Here is a 19,794-nt window from a genome sequence, read left to right as displayed (position 1 = left end):
CACACAACATGCAACTTTATGATCATAGTTAAGTTGTAGCTGAATGTTGCATTTAAAGGTCCAACGCGCTGCAAAAGGAATCCATAAAAGTGTGATGTGCTGTATTTCAAATGACTGAAAGTGCAGTGTGTAACCAAGGAGGTTATACTGGAGACACTATAACCTCTTTTGTAGGACTAATTGTTTGAAAATGTGAAAAGTGTGACATACTGTGTAATTAAAAGCAGTGCAAGCTTTAGTGACTGGACAAGTGTATTATAGGATTGAAATTTATTAGCCTGGGTGTGTTACTGAACTAATAAACTATACTCACAAGGTACAACTGTGCCCACTGTCTTCTCTCACTGCTTTGCTGTCTTCATTTCCTTCTGCATCTTCAAGTCAAATGGTTTGTTGAGCTGTCATCGCAGGTTTCTCCCAGACTGGACAGCCTCAGTACACACCTAAAAATAATATAAAAGGATGTGTGATGGAAAAACATCCCCAGGCAACACTGAATATCCAAACTAATGAGAGCATCATGCAATTCAACCATCCCATTGATTGAATAGATTTTCAAAGAGTTAGGCTCTAGAAAACTGCTTTTAAAAGTGTTACAAAATGTATTGTACTTGAAGCATGTTACACCTCAGAGTTCTTAATAATAATAACATGTGAGGCAAGGAATAAGTCATGTAAGTTGTCAGGCAAGTTGCTTGAATCGATGCACAAAAAGATAGGCTTTTCAAAGTGTTACTGTTAGCAAGCTATGCCACAGTTCTTAATAATACATCCAATAGGAAAGGAAAAATCTAGGACACTGTTGTTAAGTATTGTCTCACCTGGATAACCAGGTACAAACTCTGTGTCTTCAGGTCACTGAACTGGTTTGCTCAGCCTCCATCGCAGGTTTTTCCCAGTCAGGACAGGAACATCAGGACACACCTAACTAATATAATGAATAATTAGTGTGATGTGTGATGCTCCCCCCAAAATTTCCAGGCAACTGGGTGACTATGAAAGATAATGAAAAAATCCTGCAATTTAACTATCTCTTTGCTTAGATGATGCTTGCGGTTGATTGATTGCTTAGATATGTACAAAGTGTTAAAAGTAGCTTCTTATTGCCTCTCAGTTCTTAACACACAGAAAAAATATAAAGTTGGAAAGCATTGTCTCACCTGCACAAACTCTTCACTCTGTCTTCAACTTCAAAGTATTTTAGCTGTCTCATCTAGCCTGGTTTGGACAGGAACATCAGGACTGCTGACCCCATTATACCTAATATATAGTATATAATTATAAAAGAACAATTGATGCCAAGTACATGGCTATTGTATGTGAATGACTAACTAGCTACCAGGTAAAGATGAAATCTTGTATGCGACCTTTTACTTTGCCTCTTCCTAGAAATGTTGACAAGGGTTCAAGAAGTCTAATATACTAGTCATTCATTCAAGTCAAAGGCAATACAAAATTAATGTGAAAGATGTTTTGCTACATGTGTGTTATTTTTATAAAGTGTCAGACATAAGAGAAGAGTGCTAGAGTCAAACAGATCTTCAAAAGCAATCATTATCTCACCTGTGGATGTTGTTGTTGTCATCTTGCTCTTGTATCTCTAAATCACCCGATCTGGTCCAATCTTCTCTTGTCAGGTTCAGACAGTAGTCTTCAATACTACATCAGTCAGCAGCCACCTAACTATACAAACATTAGAAGTTACACACTTGCCTCAAATAACAAAGTAAATGGTAGGTTGAATGCAAAATTCAGATTTTTCTCACCTAAGAGTCATGGCCGGTCTTCATATCACCTGGTCTGGTCCAATCTTGTCAGGTTTGCGAAGAATTCACCACTACTGCATCAGTCAGCAGCCACCTAACTATACGGACATTAGAAGTTACACACTTGTCTCAAATAACATCAAATAGCTGTAGGTAAAATGCAGAATTGGGATTTTTCTTACGTGATATTCCTCTTGTGTCTTCAAATCATCTGGTCTGGTCCAGTCTGTCTTGTCAGGTACAGGCAGTAGTCCCCACTACTAGTACTGAATCAGTCAGCAGCCACCTACAGTACATGTCACTACAATGTGTACAGACATTGAAAGTTACACACTTGTCTCAAATAATACCAAGTAAATGATAGTTAAAATGCAGAATTGGAATTTTTCTCACCTGATATTCCTCTTGGGTCATCGAATCGTCTGATCTGGTCCAATCTGTCTTGTCAGATTCAGACAATAGTCTCTTCACTACTTCATCAGTCAGCAGACACCTAACTATACAGACATTAGAAGTTACACACTTGTCTCAAATAAGACCATATAGTTGTAGGTAAAATGCATAATTGGTATTTTCTCACCTGATATTCCTCTTTGGTCTTTAAATCATCTGGTCCAATCTTCTCTTGTCAGGTTCAGACAGTAGTCTTCACTCCTATATAAGTCGGCAGCCACCTAAATATGCAGACATTAAACGTTTTACACTTGTTTCAAATAATACCAAGTAAATGGTGGGTAAAATGAAGAATTGGAATTTTTCTCACCTGATATTCCTCTTGAGTCTTCAAATCATCTGATGCGGTCCAATCTGTCTTGTCAGGTTCAGACAGTATAAGTCCTCACTACTGTATCAGTCATCACCTAACTATATACAGACATTTGAAGCTACACACTTGTCTCAACTCAAATTAACTGTAGGTAAATGCACAATTCAGATTTTTCTCACCTGATATTCCTCTTTGGTCTTCAAATCATGGTCCAATCTGTCTTGTCAGGTTCATACAGAAGTTCTCACTACTGCATCAGCCATCAGCATCAGTCAGCAGACACCTAACTATAGAGTCACATTAGAAGTTACACACTTGTCTCAAATAAGACCAAATAGTGGTAGGTAAAATGCATAATAGGAATTTTTCTCACCTAACAGATATTCCTCTTGGACCTTCAAATCATCTGATGTTGTCCAATGTCAGGTTCAGACAACAGTCTTTACTACTGCATCAGTCAGCAGCCACCTAACTATGCAGACATTAGAAGTTACACACTTGCTTCAAGTAACGCCAAATAGCTGCAGGTAAAATGCAGAATTCATATTTTTCTCACCTGATATTCCCCTTCAGTCTACGTCTTCACATCATTTGGTCCATTCTTCTCTTGTCAGGTTCAGACAGTAGTCTTCACTCCTGTATCAGTCGGCAGCCACCTAACTATGCAGACATTACAAGTTACACACACTTAGTACTTGTCTCAAATAGTACCAAGTAAATGGTGTGTAAAATGCACAATTGGGATTTTTCTCACCTACCTGATATTCCTCTTGGGTCATCAAATCATCTGGTCTGGTCCAATCTGTCTTGTCAGGTTCAGGTTTAAGTAACGTTTCAGGTTCAAGTTTAAATAACGTTTAAGCCCAATACCCCGGAAGATATTTCTTGATCATCCAGTCATGTACAACCACAGAGCGCTGGACCACCTCCAGAAAGCAAGGAAGCTTGCCTTCTATTCTAAATCTTGTTGTTGTGTCTCGACCCTTGCACAACCCCCCAAAAAGTTGAAAGAAGAGTCAGCTGGGCCTGAGAAGAAAATCCCTACCTGACCAAGACTCGACTGCACTCTCCACAACTCTTATCAAAGTATTAGTTAGACTCACCTCAGGTGAGTGAAAGGCGGTGTTGCGGTCCTGAGAAGGCCCTGGCTGCACTTCTTCCGCAGGAGGAACAAGTTCTGGTCCGTCTTCGGTCGCCATCGTCTTCCAGAAGTGTGATTTTCCCACAATTCCAAGAATTCCGAGAAGTCACGAACACGCCGCAGATATTCGGGATTGAAGTTCGGCCGCTCGGAAAAGGCGACGACCGTTCGGAAAGGCGACGACCGTTCCGAGAAAAGGCGACGACCGTTCGGAAAAGCGACGACCGTTTACGAGGCGGAAATTTGTTGCGGCGGCAGCCGGCTACATTACACCGCTCGACTTGTTACACCTAATCCTTGAACATCTAACTCGAGACATTGTTTAAAGCTATCTAATGACAATGCCCCTACTGTACTTGGTGACAGCGAATTCCACTCTACGATAGTTCCAGGAAAGAATGAATTCTTGAACACCTCGATCCTTGGTTGATAACTCTGGTACTTGAAGACATGGCTATTTCTTGTTCTCTCCTGAGCTAGTATTAGGTAATTAGTAATTGAGACGTCTACCAGTTTATTAGTCATTTTGTACATCATGCATAGTCTGGACATTTTTATTCTGTCTTCCAGTGACACCCACTGTAGGTTAGTGGAATATGCTTTATGTGGAATACGAAAACAATCGGCGCAAAATGTTTTGAAAACAGGAATTGCTACCTTCAAGCATAGTCAACTGTAGTGTTTGCGCCAGAAATACGTGGGCTTGGTCATTACTATTTATAATTTACTGAATTGCTCTAAAATGGAAACGAACAAGCTTTTAAATTATACATAATACATTGCAAATGATACATGTAATAAAGAACGAAAGTATGGTCGCCTCGACATAACTAGTTTTCAACCGTTTTGTATCGTATTCATTTCGGCGCCCTGAAGCTTTGAGGCCCCCATCTTGTTTACGCAAATTTTTGGCGGGAAAAAGAACTAATTATGTACTCGGCCACATTCCAACAGGTGTTTTGAACCACGTGGAGATAAAGAAAAAGGTTTGGTCGATACACAATTTCTTTCTATATAACATCAAAACGCTTAACAACTGGCTAAAAAAATGCACATACATTTAACAGTCTACAAGCGCACCACACATTGAAAATGTTGTTGAAAAGGCGGCAACTTGATGGACTTTTCTAAGCCTATGTAAAATTAGGAACGGTCGCTGCCTAATACAGAAATAGTTTATTTCTTACGGAATATGTTGACATGTTCGTACTAGTTGCTAAGGAATAATGTCTGCCAAACAATGTACTGGTTTACCTGCAACAATAAGTGAAGTCGTCTCCATACCACGCCAACGTTACTCTTCCCAAAAGTCTCGCCATTTTTGTCTTCTCCAAAATTCGCCAGGTCAGGAAATCCGCACTTTCTCCTCAAAACATCACCAGAACGGCACAAATCCTCGGCGAACACTCCCAGACATTCCGCTGCACACTTACTAAGACATTCTACCGACGAAAACGTCTAAAAGTACCCAGCAAGTTTAAAGTTTTCCTGGGCGGAATTTTTACCCGTTCCCACACTCGCCATCTTGGAAAGGCGTGTTTCACCCACAGGTGCTGTGTCACATGTAAATCATGAGCAAAATTTGCATTCGATAATCAAGTTAACATTAGATTAACGACAAGGCAATAGGCAATCATCACACATTCAGGCCTGAAAAAATACGATGATTTAATTATGGATTTCATCTTACGCATTCAAAATTCTCAATTTTTCTATCCTCATCATTCAACTTAAGGAGAAATCATTTTTCAATAAATGATCATTGTTTGACCCAGGCCATTTATCTTTTGATTGCAATAAGAACATTTTCTAGCCAGTAGGTGACAACTTACCAACATTACAGCTATTGCGACAAATGCATTTAGGAATACTAATAATAAAATATACGTCTATAATGACTCGGTACAACAAGAGTAAATTTCACGCGACATTCGTGTAGAATATTACTTCGATCTTGTCTTAGAGTGTTTATTTCTCTTTATCGATAATTGTTAAACTAAAAATATGTAACATTTGATAGTTTTAACTTGTTTTGGATCAACCATAATATCACAAAGTTACTATATTAGTATCATAATAGTATATAATGTAACGGAATATAACCGAAACGTCCGCAAATTGTGAACGTACCCTCAGCACGGCACACACACAGGACTGGCCCGGGTCGTGGGACTGCCTCCAGCCGAAGAGCCACTGTCGGAACGTCGGAACGCTCTCGAGTAGAGGGGAAGTGACTTGTCAGTCACTTAGGCCGTGTTTATGTGAAGTCAGTGAAGGCGCTTTACATGTGGTTTCCCCCGAATACGCCGAGATACTAGTACGCTGGGAGGGGGGCACCAGCAAGCAGGTCGTTGACCCCTGACATTGATAACACACTACCTTGCGTGTTTTCATCAAACGACAATGAATGCAGTTTCGGAGAATCGTGATCAGACACGGTTTGAAAGGGGGAAAAGGCTGTGCTGTGCATGTGCATGTGCATGTGCTGTGCCCCTCTTCAGGGCCCCAAGCCATCACATGTTAAAGGGGCATTATGTGACTTTTTGACAATACAAAAAGTATCTTTCCATTCTTTTCTTTACATAGTACGTTGACTTAACCCTTTAGTGTTCCAGAATAATACGCAGCAACAAAAATACAACATCCTTGCTCCTTATAAGCTTACAAAACTGTGAATGATCTTCTATTCAAACCTCTGGCCACACCGCACATACATGTATGGTTAGTCTCCTGCGGGTAAGCTGGACCCTCTATGGCCGGCCAACTCCTCTAGCCAATGATGTTCCCCTTAGCCAATTTCTACTATTTATTCAGCCTGCAAAGGAGTCTGGTGGAGACTAACATATGGTATTGTCCACATATGGTACATGTACCTCCCAGTGGGGCGTCAGTTGACAGCTTACAAATTTCTGAAAGACCTCATCATTTACCAGATTTTTTTATCTCTTTTGAAGGGATAATGGCACAGTTCATTGATGCCCAATAAGATACACTAAGTTGATAATCATATTCCGCTTCATGTCAAAGATATGAGTGTTTCCAATTAAGAAGTTAATCTTGTGACATGTGCTCCTGTCTATCTATCCTGCCATGCCCGACCAATTAGCCACACAAGGGGGGGCAACCACTGCCTGTTGTTGTTGTTGTTGTTGTTGTCCTGAGCAAACCGGTGGCACCGGGAACTGAACAAGAACTGTTTGAACGCACAAAATATACGTCAGAAATGTGAAATAATGACACAAATGTGTTAAAAAGTGATAGTGACTGTTGATAACACCGAAATTTAGCATAATTAGAATATTTCAAATTTTTGCGTAAAAAGTTACATAATGCAGCTTTAACATGTGATGGCTTGGGGCCCTTAAGCACAGCACATGCACATGCACAGCACAGCCTTTTCCGGAAACCCTTTGAAAGGAATGTGTGGCACGTGGAGCAGATGTGAGGAATGTGAGTTACCCGAATCGTGGTTCGGGTGATTTCATATGAACAAGGCCTTAGCTGTCTAAGGCCGTGTCTATACGGAATCACCCAAACCGCGATTCGGGTAACTCACATTCCTCACATCTGGTTCACGTGCCACACATTCCTTTGAAACCGTGTCCGATCACAATTCGTTTGAGGTACATTTATTGTTGTTTGATGAAAACACGCAAGGTGGCGTGTTATCAATGTCAGAGGTCAACGACCTGCTTGCTGATGCCCCCCTCCCAGCGTATCTCGGCCGAATGCCGACGTGGTCCCGCCAGAGGCGGTGAAGCTCGCCCTAGAACGGACACATTATTTGACCATCACTGCTCTTTAAGTTGCTGCCACGTAAAAGTTGGTATTGCATATGAATAAAGAAATATCACCCCGTAATTCATGACCAAGTGAAGTCACATTGAAATCACATTGCGTTCAGACGCAAATCGCGATGCGGGAAAACCGATTCGAAACCACCTCTAGAAATGGTTTGGGATCGAGCGCTTTCAATGTGATTTGGAGTGTTCAGATGGAGCCATTTGAAACCGGCTTCGGGGTAAACCACATCATGTAAAGCGCCTTGGGTGACTTCACATAAACACGGCCTTAGCTGTCTCAGCCTACAGGCTGTACATTCTTTAGATAATCAGTCTTAATTGCTATGGAAACGTACTAATGATATAGTCTCGGGTGTCCGGTAGCGTGAATGTCTGGTATCATACAGTAACAATAGGTAATGGTAGCCTCCTTCGCAGACTTCTGAGGGGGCGGCGTTAATTCTTACGGGGAGTGACGAGAGTTATGCCGCGGAGGGACGGTGTTGCCGCCGAGGAACTTTGCCGGGGAGAGACGGTTTCGCCTGCCTCAGAAGTCTGCGAAGGAGGCTAGGGTAATAGAGGGTACAGTTAAAGAAGTGGATTATCATAATGGCTGGCCCATTGTTTTGGCAGAATAGCTGAGGGCATTGTTCTTGTCGGCACCACAGGTGGTTTGTTAAGTAATACCTGCATCAAGGTATAAAATGAACCTCACTGCATACATCAAGAGAAGTATATCGAAGAAAGAAAGGCCAGCAGAATATATAGGTTTGCAGAAAAAAACTTTGGATTATGGACGTTGAAAATGTATCAACCAAGACAAAGAAAGTTGTGCATTTCGTCTGCCGTAATTGGTTTGTCTTTTTTTTTCTATAAACAATACATTCATTAACTATCTGTGTTCCTATGTCACAATTAAGGTCCCGAAATCCAATTTTCTGACCACTATCCAAGCTCTGTGGTAATAATAAATACTAGTACAATGTACATGTATAAACATTGAAGTCTTCACTCACGTATACTAGTAGCCATTGTGGTAGGGTAGGCATAGTCTCATCACGCCATCTGGCGGTTTACTTAAACTATGCACCCCATGGTCGAGGTCGCAAAATGTTTGCAATAAATACGTTCTATAGGGTTTTACTACATTTCGTAGATGGGACTCCGTGTAGTTAATACTTCAACAGGCACTCTAAAGTCTAAACAGATTTTACAGTGATTTTTTTTTTGTTTTCTTCCTGTTTTTACAGGGGCACTGTGGTTTTACACGTTTTCTGTCATTATTTACATCACAAGTTTAAATGTCCACTATATTCACAACTATACCAGAATATTTTCTGCTTATTACTACGTACTGGGTGTATCCCACAGGTCATTTAAATGAATATATATGGCAAATACACGCGTGAAATGGAAACCGGAACGCAACTGGCTTTGTACGTGAACTTGTTCACCCATAAAGTCCTCAGCTCTAGCTCTGACCCTCACACTGATCGATCTTAGGCATCCTTTTTGAGCGAAGAGAATTATCCTTACTTTAAATCTTAATACTCACTCTGGATCGATACACAACCAGACGTTTTGACCCGTCGACACGTCAGAACTTTTTTGACGATTTGGAGGTAAACCAAAAACAACAGAGATATTTTGCCAACATCTTTTCCTTCCGGATATTTCTTCTCATTTTGTAGCGGGACTGAATAAAACATTACAATGTGGCATTGTCGTCTCTTATTCGCGTTCCAGTACAAGTCAGAACTTTTTGACGATTTGGAGGTAAACCTGTATCCAAAAACAACAGAGATCTTTTGTCAACATCTTTTCCCGATATTTCTTCTCATTTTGTAGAGGGGCTGAATGAAACATTCCATTGTGGCATTGTCATCTCTTGTTCGCGTTCCAGTATCCAAAAACAAGATCTTTTGTCAACATCTTTTCCCGATATTTCTTTGTAGCGGGACTGAAACATTCCGTTTTGGCATTGTCATCTCTTGTTCGCGTTCCAGTACGTCCAGGCGAACACGGCAACCCACACCAGGACGGTCGGAATGGCCACCGCGGCGGCGAAGACATCGTCCGGGGCGTCGAAGTCAGGCTCTCGCGGAGGAGTGCAGTTCGCGAAGAAACGTCTGTGCAGGTCCAGCATAAACACGTCGAACAAGCGCCTCCTGTCGGTGCAATTCAGGGTCAGGGACACTGCCTCTGCGCACTTGGTGACTCGACTGTACGGCCTGGAACAAAACGTAAACAGGATGTGTTTATGGAGCTGTGTAATAGATACTTCAACAGATCTATATAGATGAATGCAGTGGAAAATGAAATACATTTTGTTAGCCAGTGTCCTCACTATGAGACCGAAAGAAATAGATTATTTCAGACAGTTACAACAATTTCTCCATCCTTTCGCCATTTAGAAGATCCCCAAAAAACTGCATTTCTACTAAGATCACAAAACCCACTAATTATGCAGAATGTGGGACTATTCATTATCCACTGCCTTCAAAGAAGAAGTCGAACCCTATAATAGCTAGCGTAGTAGTAGAATTAGGAAGTAGAAGTTTTTTCCAGACAGTTGTTACCTGTCTCCTGTTACTGTATTGCAAAGAGTATTATACTTGATTGTAAAAGCAATTAGCCAACGGCCATGATTTTGCGATAAAGTTTCTATATACTCTTGGATATACATATTATATACTGCGTAGATGCTAGCTTGGTTCAGAGCCAGGTCTGTCTAACAACTGTAAAATTGCTTCATTTTGAGAACCAGCAATACCGAGAACAGCAAAATAACAATCTCACTAAGACTCCAAAATGCAGTCACGCATTTCTGAGTGTGTTAGAGTAAAACTAACGCCCAGAAAGTGTACATGGCTAGGAGAGAGTTGCCTGGTGCCCAGCCGTGTTCAACTTTAGAATTCGTGTCGATCGTTTTCGATCTTACAAGGTCACACCAAGTAATTTTTTACGGATGATGTTCTCTGGAGACTCTAAATCTAATGCGAGAGCGCGGAAAAACAAGATGCCTAGATTTGAAATACATGTATATACTAAGAGACGACAAATATTAGGGCATAAATTGTATGAGAGAATGCAATGTAACAACCAAGACTTTTATTCGTCATGAAAACAGAAATAAATCAGTGGAACAGCAGTTGTTGTCCTGTCCTGTTTCTTTCCTTTTAAAAAATCTTCCAATCTTGAGATTTACGACATTGTCTTGACTCTTTGGTCATAGTTACAGGAAAATCAATGCGCGCGCGGATGTCATCCATAAAAATTATTTGGTGTGGCCTAACCATTATGGCCTCGTACCAGACCTATTATAGCTCCCGAGTCCTACATCCTCTCCTGTTTGCGGATAGGATGTAGGACTCGGGAGCTATAATAGGTCTGGTACTGGTAACCAGGCTATAACCATCAAACCGTGCAGAAAGCTGAAGACGAATGCAAGAGAAGAACTCACACTATAGCAGCATGAAAGTTCATCTGAGTTGGTAAATTACATTATGAAAAACTTAAACTGTTCTCCAACTCAAAATTTGACTCACCAGAAATTTTCGACTGAATCACTCAGTCTTCCTCAGCTATCTGACCCAAATGCTGTGGACACGTGATTTTTCCCACGTGTGACGTCAGCAAAGGGTCAAAGGGCACTTCAACCATCGCTCAACCGGGACGGGGTGCGATATCGACTTCAACCTTTGACCCTTTGCTGACGTCACACGTGGGAAAATCACGTGTCCACAGCATTTGGGTCAGATAGCTGAGGAAGACTGAGTGATTCAGTCGAAAATTTCTGGTGAGTCAAATTTTCAGTTGGAGAACAGTTTAAGGTTTTTCATAACTCACACTATAGTCTGGTCCCAGTCACAGATGTAGGAGATGTTGACTGAGTAGGTGAACTCGTCCTCACACCACGCCATCCAACTGTCGTAAGTCTGCATGTCCGGGCACAGGCCGGCCGTCAACAGTAGCTGGGACATCACTGTGGGACGGATAGGGGGCAGAGAGTTGAGTGAAGATCATGAAGCAATAGATTACAATAGTTTTCTCTCTGTCAATCGACTTTTAGCTCAAACCTGATTCGAACGGTCGTTTGGTGTAATATAGCTATCTGCTGCCGCGCCGCGTGCCTGCAAAGCTGGTGTGTTACGCCGAAGGGCGATTATACCGATATAGATACAGAATTCTGATAGACCAGCTGCAGGCCTACTGTGACTATACCCAGGTATCAGGTTGGCGTAAATCAACAAGTCACTACAAGTCCAAACTTCCTTACGACGTTTGAGCTGTGCTACAAATTGGAAAAAAAATCATAAACATCATGAAATTGCCCCCCCCCCAAAAAAAACGTCCACCGCCAAAGCAAAAGGGACTAATTTTAGCCCTATATTGGCATATTTTTGGCCAGTACGCGTATGTCATTATATACACACACACTGGGAGTTTACAGTATTTCTTGTGTCTAGTGATGTATAACTTTCTTGTACTTGTATCACATGTTACTTTTGTATTTGCAATTAGCCATCGGTCCTGAGTTTTCCATAAACAAAACATATAATAGATTTGCATTGCCTGATGGTGTTTCACATTTGTCCGTCTTGATATCTTTTCATCATTACGAACGAGATCTAGTGAGCTTATGGTGCATAGGTATTTGTCCTAGATGTCTTGTTTGGGTGCAGCTGTAGACGTTGACTAGAATGTTCCCTGGCCGGAGTCTCATGTGTCCGTTCTGTATCAGTGCACAGGTTAATAGTACTGTAGAATGTGGCGGCGTGAATTCTGGGTCAGCAATTCTGGTCCCTTACACCATTACAGTCTGAAGGCTAAACGACACGCACTGCTGTGAGAGTGACAGTTCTGGATGGAATCATTCGTATAGGATGACTTGAAGGAATCTTGATTAACTCTTGTTCCGCCGCTCAGAACCTTTCAGCGTGCCACTAGGTTCTCTTCCAGTTCTCATCAATACACCGTTAACATACCTGTCTCCAAGTCATTTTACAACAACAGCTTCTTTCCCCGGACTGCAAAATTATGGAACTCTCTTCCAAACAGATGCTTTCCGTCCGACTACAATCCACAAAGCTTCAAAAACAAAGGTCCACCGCCATCTCCTGACATAACTACATTATACTCACTTAAGTACCTCTAGCTCTATGCCTAGAAGTGGCCAAAAATAATTAGCCTTGCATTGAGCGACACCGTTAGAAAAAAAAAAAAAACTCTGTGATGATTTCTCATGTACGGTGATGCTTCAACTCTCAAGAAAATGGAGTCTCAAGTATTTTCTTTAAATTCAAGGACATTTATTGTCTCTCTATTTCTGTTTCTTGACAAATTTTACCAAGTCGAAAATAAGTTCAGCTCAGTTAAGATTTCGACCTCAGCAACTGTTGCTAAGCCGTACTGGCAAGGATAGAACATCAGAACGTTTTTAAAAGATTTCAATTTCCCCCTTTGTTATCTATAGACTATGTATTGTGTCCTCTCTTTGCCATCATTTGTCATTGGGTGGGGAACCGGACTTGCGCTTTTGAATTTCCTGTATTTACTGTTTTGCCTGTCTTAAAGATGCGTTTGTTTTTTCTTTATTATATGTATTTATCTAGTGGTGCCGTAAACATAAGTGCTTTCCACTTGAGTGCGGCTTCACCATGTCTTGTACCTTTTTCTACGTGAACGAATAAAAAAAAAGGATAGAACGCAGAACACACCACTTTCTTGTACATGTACTACCTTACTGCGTGAACCATTGATGTAACATTACCAACGTGTCAGCCTCTACGGTTGAATAGGATTTCAAAATAAATTCTGTCTAGGTATTTTAGGAATCTCATTAAGAAACTTTCATTCGACTGCTGGATCAAGAAGACATGCAAAAGCAGGAGTCACAGACAAAGAGTGTTCTTGGGCTCAGGCCCAAGAAGTCGCGGGTTCGAATCCTACCCATGTCACCGATCTTGTGCCCTTGGGAAAGCCATTTTACACGACTTTCCTCACTTCACTCAGGTGGAAATGAGTACCTAGCTTTAGGATTAGGTTAGGGACATCCCTCGGATAGGACATTAATTGGAGGTCCCGTGTTTGGGAGAGCCATAGCCTACGCATGTTAAATAACCCACCACACTTATCGAAAAGAGTAGAGGACCTTCCCGGTGTGAGTGGTTCAAACTTTACAGTCCAGTCTTACGCAGCTTGTACTTACATGTACAAAACTGGAGTGTTACGCCTATAAAAGCGGTTTACCGGTTATGCGAAACAAACACAACACCACGAAGCTTATGCCACAGTAGGCACCAATAGTGAGGGTTGGAACTTGTCATCACTACTTTAGTTTAGAAGATTACCGTGGTGACATAGAATGTCAAAAATCGCAAACAAAAACTTCCCCTTTCTCATTATTTCCCTTTGTGATCCTGTTTTGAGAACATGTTCGTCGGACCATAAGATGGCGACAGAAAATAAACAAACACATAAAGGTATTTCTGTTGTCACCACAATATCACGCAACTTACCATTCTCTCACACAATAAAGTGTGCGTTTACGCTCCATTTTTCCCAGGACTCAGAACTGGCCATGTATCCTTGGAATTACTCTCCAGTGTTCTAGCCAGGATTTTTTCATAGCATAGTCATTCATAAGTAATTTTACAACAACAGATTCTTTCCCCGGACTGCAAAATTATGGAACTCTCTTCCAAACAGTTGCTTTCCGTCCGATTACAATCCACAAAGCTTCAAAACAAAGGTCCACCGCCATCTCCTGACATAACTACATTATACTCACTTTAGTACCTCTAGCTCTATGCCTAGACTGGCCAAAAATAATTAGCCTTGCATTAATATTGAGCGACGCCGTTAGAAAAATAGGGGTCAGGTACATAAGAGCAACTTTCGTGGCGCAAATCACGCATTGAGCCGAAAAAATATTGAAACTCATAACCCCCTGAGACACTATTTCTTGTATATAATGTGGAACAGTTTTCCCTTTGCTATAGCTTCATTCTAAAGTTATATCTTTTTTCTAAAAAATTATGAAGGTTCTCCCTTCCAAAACACCTCTATGCTGGTTGAAACGTAGCATATGGGGTAAAAGAATATAGCATAGGGGTCAAAATTATAGCATAGGGGGTCAAAATCATAGCATAGGGGCCCCTATGCTAAAAAGGCCTGGTTTTCTTGTAAACCAAGTAGGATCTAGGGCAGATAACCTCCTCCTAAATGTATATATGTAAGGGCATCATACCTACATAGATGTTACAAATTTATGCCTGCGTGCAAAAGTTCGAGTACTGAGCCTAGCAACGCAGAGAAACGCCAAGGAAGAGCCGAATCAGTCATATATTTCACGGATAAAGATGTTTTCCTGCGCTCATGACTTGTGTGCTGACCTCCAGGCGACCTCCCGGTTCTGTGAAGTGACTGATAATTATGCGGTGTGCCTGTGATGACACCCCGTTAGTACACTCAGATGATGGGACCTTACTTTAAACGTATGTATTTTTCAGGGCTTGGAAACCAGATTTTTCAAAGTTAATATTCTAGTCACTTTTCTACATACTAAGTTGAAACAACACTGTCCCTATGTATATCGACACTCATAGAGTAAAACTGACAAAAATTTTTACAAAAATCGGTTACTGAAAGGACCTGGATTGATTTTTAGGGTACCACCCAGAAAATAAAGGACTAATCTTGGGGCTTGATTCTGCAGTTTTAAATTCCTGAAGTATTGAAATACTGATTCAAATGTGCTAATGTAAAGCTGTATGTGTCGATATCATACAGATTGCCTTATTCAGAATATTTCCAGTTTTGCTGCCCTAAAATTGCATTGGGTGCCAGTAAACAGCATGATTTACTCTCATCCGGCTATGATAAACAGCAAAACGCCATGGAGTCACGCTGAGGGTAGAAATTAGTCAATTATTTTGTGCCTTTCTCGGATGAACACAAATCTACCAACCACTACGTATCTGATACCAGCCAAGAAAAGAACAAGAAACAGTCATGCCTTCAAATATCAGAGTTATCAACCAAGAATTGAGGTATTCAAAAACTCGTATTTTCCAAGAACTGTCGTAGACTGGAACTCGTTGCCACCAAGCACAGTTGGGGCATCAGCTCCTGCAATTAGATGTGCAAAGATTGAGTGTAACAAGTCGTTCGGTGTGATATAGCTAGCTGCCGCCGCGCCGCGTGCCTGCGAAGCTGGTGTGTCACGCTGAATGGCGGTTATACCGGCTATACTGACACAGATCTACCCACCAAGTCTTGCTCTTTTTATAAAGCTAAGGACTACGGTTGGACGCAAGGAGAGACTTTCATGATTTTTCAGAAGAAAACATGAAGAAATTCTTCCCAGACACCATACACCAACATCTACGTATTAATGGGTCAAATATTTTACAGTTAGGTAAGAAAACCTTGATGCCCGTGTTAGCTTTTGCCGTTTATAAGAAGGGGTCTGGACGTCTGGACCAGGCGTCTTTTTTCTGATCCGATTGTCCAGTTCAATAAGAAAAAAAATCATTTATTTACTTTTTCTTCATATAATTTTTCTCAACACATTTTCCTTCGCTACACAATCAGTATTGTTGCATTTAAAGGCACGGAAGGCCTCTTAAACCGCATCTACCGTAACTTGTTGCATTTCCTGGTACCAAGGACATTATACACTGTGTATAATGTCCTTGCTGGTAAGAAACTGTTTAAAAACAGGGAAGCACAGAATACACGGTTTCTGATACAACCCAGGACCATCCCTTGTGTACTTCAAAATCTGTAACTCGTTCATTTCTACACATTAATGAGGGCCTGCAAGGGGGGGGGGCGACAACGCTCTCCGCTGAATTCGGAAACCTCTCGATTACGCTTTAGGATAAATTCCAAGTGGCTACAACGCATTACGTAGAATTAAAACGCCGAATACGCTCTACGCAAAAATATTAGAGTGGTCCGTCTACGCTCTACGTAGAATTAAAACGGCCGATTACGCTCTATGGAAAAGGGCTTGCGGGCCCCCATTAACTGTTGCCGCTGTCGTATATTCTGTACGTAGTTTGCTGCATACATATACTCTGTACGTAAGATGGCATTTTTCATATATGCATTTAGCTTTGTTAGATCTTTATTTCTAGACGACCATCCAAAAGTCCCTGGACTCTTTGTTGAGTTGATAAAAAATCACTTTCAGAATCATAATACAAAACATCAAAATAAGGAAAGAGCGTCACTCACCGAACGTGCAAGACAACACTACTAGTGTGACTCGTGTGGACGCCATCTTGCTTTAGTCATTTTCCGCCTGGACGCTTCTGCCTCTCACCTGCAGTTCATAACGACATAACAACCTTTCAATCATCCTACTGTCAATAAACAATGGGGAGAACAATAACAGGTGTGAAAGCCGCCAATGTAGTGTCCGCAGATTTTATCATTCATTCATTCTTTATTTCAGGTAAAAACCCATATAACACATGTACAATACATCATTAAAACTAGCCCAAGAGCTTTCTACCACCCAAAATTTGTGACCCTAGCATGTCCAGATCAGGAGATATCAAAACCGGAAGTTCTGCTGCAGTACCTAGGAAAGCCGCCAGGGGGCCCAAAATCTAATCATTTCTAGGTGTCATTAAGATCTACCCACCTACCAAGTTTCATTCCAATCCATCCACTGCTTCTCGAGTTATCTTGCTAAACCACACACAAACAAACACCCACACACACACACACAGACAGACAAACGCTACTGAAAACATAACCTTCTTGGCGAAGGTAATAATACAAAAACTCTACAGACTCTACAGTTATAAGTGCCTCTTCTGAATCTCTTGTCCTCAAATCTATAGACGTCAGTCTGACGGAGGAAATGACGAAAGACTGGCTAAGGCCACACCAATTTAATTTCTTGGTTAACAGATTTTTGAAGAAAAATAATGGAGCGGGCGGGCGAAAAAAAATAAAAACAGGCCTAGGCATCCTATTATGGCCCAAAATGGTACGATAGGAGATTTGAAGTCAACATACCAGGCTAGTTCAAAATTTAAACAATGAATTTTGAACTTTTGATGATACCACTGCATTGAAAGATGGAATACCTGTAACAACTAGGAAGAAAAGGACTGTTTTAAACTGTTCAGGGCAAAATATGAGCATTTTGCAGTTGATTCTGAATTTTTATTTTTATAAAATCAGAAATCAAAAATGCAAATCAGAAAAAAATGAAGCGGGCGAATCCGTTAACCACGAAATTAAATTAGTGTGGCATAAGGACGTCTATAACGGTCCTGGTTAATTAAGATAAGTATCTGTGTGTGTGTTCATCCGTTTGCTGGTTGACACGTTACCATGAAACACAATTGCTTGGCGTGACAAACCCGGCGTTAGCGTGGTTAATACGCTGATAAGGCTGGCGATTCTGGACAGGTGACGTCAGGGCTATCAATCTCTGTCTATTCCAGCGTTTGGGATGAGTCCTTTTGTCTCCTGTAAAGCGACGGTCACAACCCGCCGTACGTGCTTCTGCGTGCTGTCTACGTGCAAAAACGTGGGCAAACGCACCAGACAAACTGACCAGTCTTAGGTCAGACGATCAAAATACTCTCACGAGCATACAAACATAGTTCTAGTGGTAGTAGACTATTATTTGCAACACACATGCCAATGCAGAATTACATGGCTGAATTGGGGGATGATACAGATTATATGGAAAAGTTTATTGCAAATTCTTGCCCGGAGGCTAATTGCAAATTACAAAACATAAAAGAACAATGAAATAGAGTATAAAGTAACTAAAGTCTACATAATAAAGGTAGCTGTCTAGAACTATAACTGTGTCTAAAACTATGTCTGAAGGGTTTGACTTCTCTTCTGTAATGCTTAGGTCACAATTCAAGAAAGGGGCCCGCTCGGCGCGTGTTCGGCGTGTTTTTTGGCACTACCGAACGGGACCTGGACGGAGACCGGCGGGCTTCCCGACGGCTGCCGGCCTATTTTTGGCCCCGCGCGGTCGCCGAATCGATTTTAACTCAGAGTTAAAACACTTCGGGCCCCGTTCGGCGAAATACGCCGAAGCGACGCCGTAACCTCACTGCCCGGGACCCGTCGTCACATGTGCTGATCAGTGCATCAGATGGTCAGGAAAAGGGGGTTATAGGGAGCATAAATAAACTCCTACCTCAGACTACGTCGCACAGTTCACCACGTGTGTGTTACATCGTGTACTTGTGTGTGTTACACCTTGTATTTGTGTGTCAGAATGTCGAAGGGCAAGGGAAAACAGCCGGTACGGCTCTCTTGCCAGCTTCATAAAACAGATCATAACAGGAATAGAATGTGTCTGACATTATCTCTTGTTACATGATACATGTATGCCTTCGTAATAAAATGGAATCAGAAGTTATTGGCATTTATTTTCAGTCCAAATTTCAACAGAAGTAACGATATTCAGTGGTTTTATTGCTCAATAGCAAGGAGCTGCCACGGCACACTTCCTGCGTCACTGTTGAAGTACTTCCTGCGTCACCGTTGAAGTACTTTCGAAAGTAGGCCCTCGGTTACTTTTGCGACGCACCAGTTCTGCCTGCCTCTCTTCTTCAGCTACCAATGCCAGAAGACCTACATGTAGGTTGTCACCAATCTCAATCTCAGACGGGCTTGTAAGTTGTTTGCAGGTTGCTCTGAACGCTGCATCGCCAACTTCAGTCTACTCTTTACTTGACGTGTACTCTTTACTTGAAGTGAACGGTAGCAGGCAGTGCAGCGCTTATATATGTACCTGCTAAAAAACACGAGAGGAGCCCGTCGGGATCCCGCCAGGAACCCGCCAGGGACCTGACAGCTGCCCGGCCGAACTGTAAGAGCCGGTCGGCACCCTACCACACGCCGCACGGGTCAAGACGGGCGACTGACCGGGCACCGGACGGGTCCCTGACAGAAACCGGCCGCAAAAGTTTATGAATATTAATGAGAGCCGCCGGCCGGAGCACAAGCAGGCCCCGACAGGGAGCCGTAAAGGAACATTTAATTGTGACCCTGACAGTACGGCGCACGCTCGGCGTCATGACGCCGGCCGGCGTCTACGCCGAGGACATGCCGAACGGGCGCCGTTTCAAATGTGACCTAAGCATAAAGGTTGGTTCTACAACTCTACAAAAAAGGTAAAACACTATTCTTAAACCTAGAAGTTCTGCAGCTGAACATCACACAAAAAATTGAATCTTCCTGTTTCTTGACATTTTGCTGACAAGTCGCCCCCCCACACACACACACTGTGAATGCAAAGTGGCTGTCTTGTTGGCAAGCTTTAAGCAACTCTTCAACTTGATT

The 19,794-nt window shown here is 41.9% G+C and overlaps 1 protein-coding gene across 1 annotated transcript; it reads right to left on the bottom strand.

The window, feature by feature from the left end:
* Window positions 1-9,088: 9,088 nt before the first annotated feature.
* Window positions 9,089-16,792, bottom strand: LOC109461783 (receptor activity-modifying protein 3-like). The gene is made up of 3 exons (XM_019758187.1): window positions 16,702-16,792; window positions 11,305-11,440; window positions 9,089-9,686 (listed from the first exon to the last, which is right to left on the bottom strand). The coding sequence occupies exons 1-3, from the start codon at window positions 16,745-16,747 to the stop codon at window positions 9,440-9,442; spliced, it is 429 nt and encodes a 142-aa protein (XP_019613746.1). The 5' UTR covers window positions 16,748-16,792; the 3' UTR covers window positions 9,089-9,439.
* Between the last annotated feature and the right edge of the window lie 3,002 nt (window positions 16,793-19,794).

The sequence above is a fragment of the Branchiostoma belcheri genome, unplaced genomic scaffold (assembly GCF_001625305.1).
Source record: "Branchiostoma belcheri isolate BF01 breed outbred unplaced genomic scaffold, Haploidv18h27 scaffold96, whole genome shotgun sequence".
Taxonomy (NCBI): domain Eukaryota; kingdom Metazoa; phylum Chordata; class Leptocardii; order Amphioxiformes; family Branchiostomatidae; genus Branchiostoma; species Branchiostoma belcheri.
The sequence above is the reverse complement of the archived record's forward strand: the minus strand, read 5'-3'. Positions and strand labels throughout refer to the sequence as shown.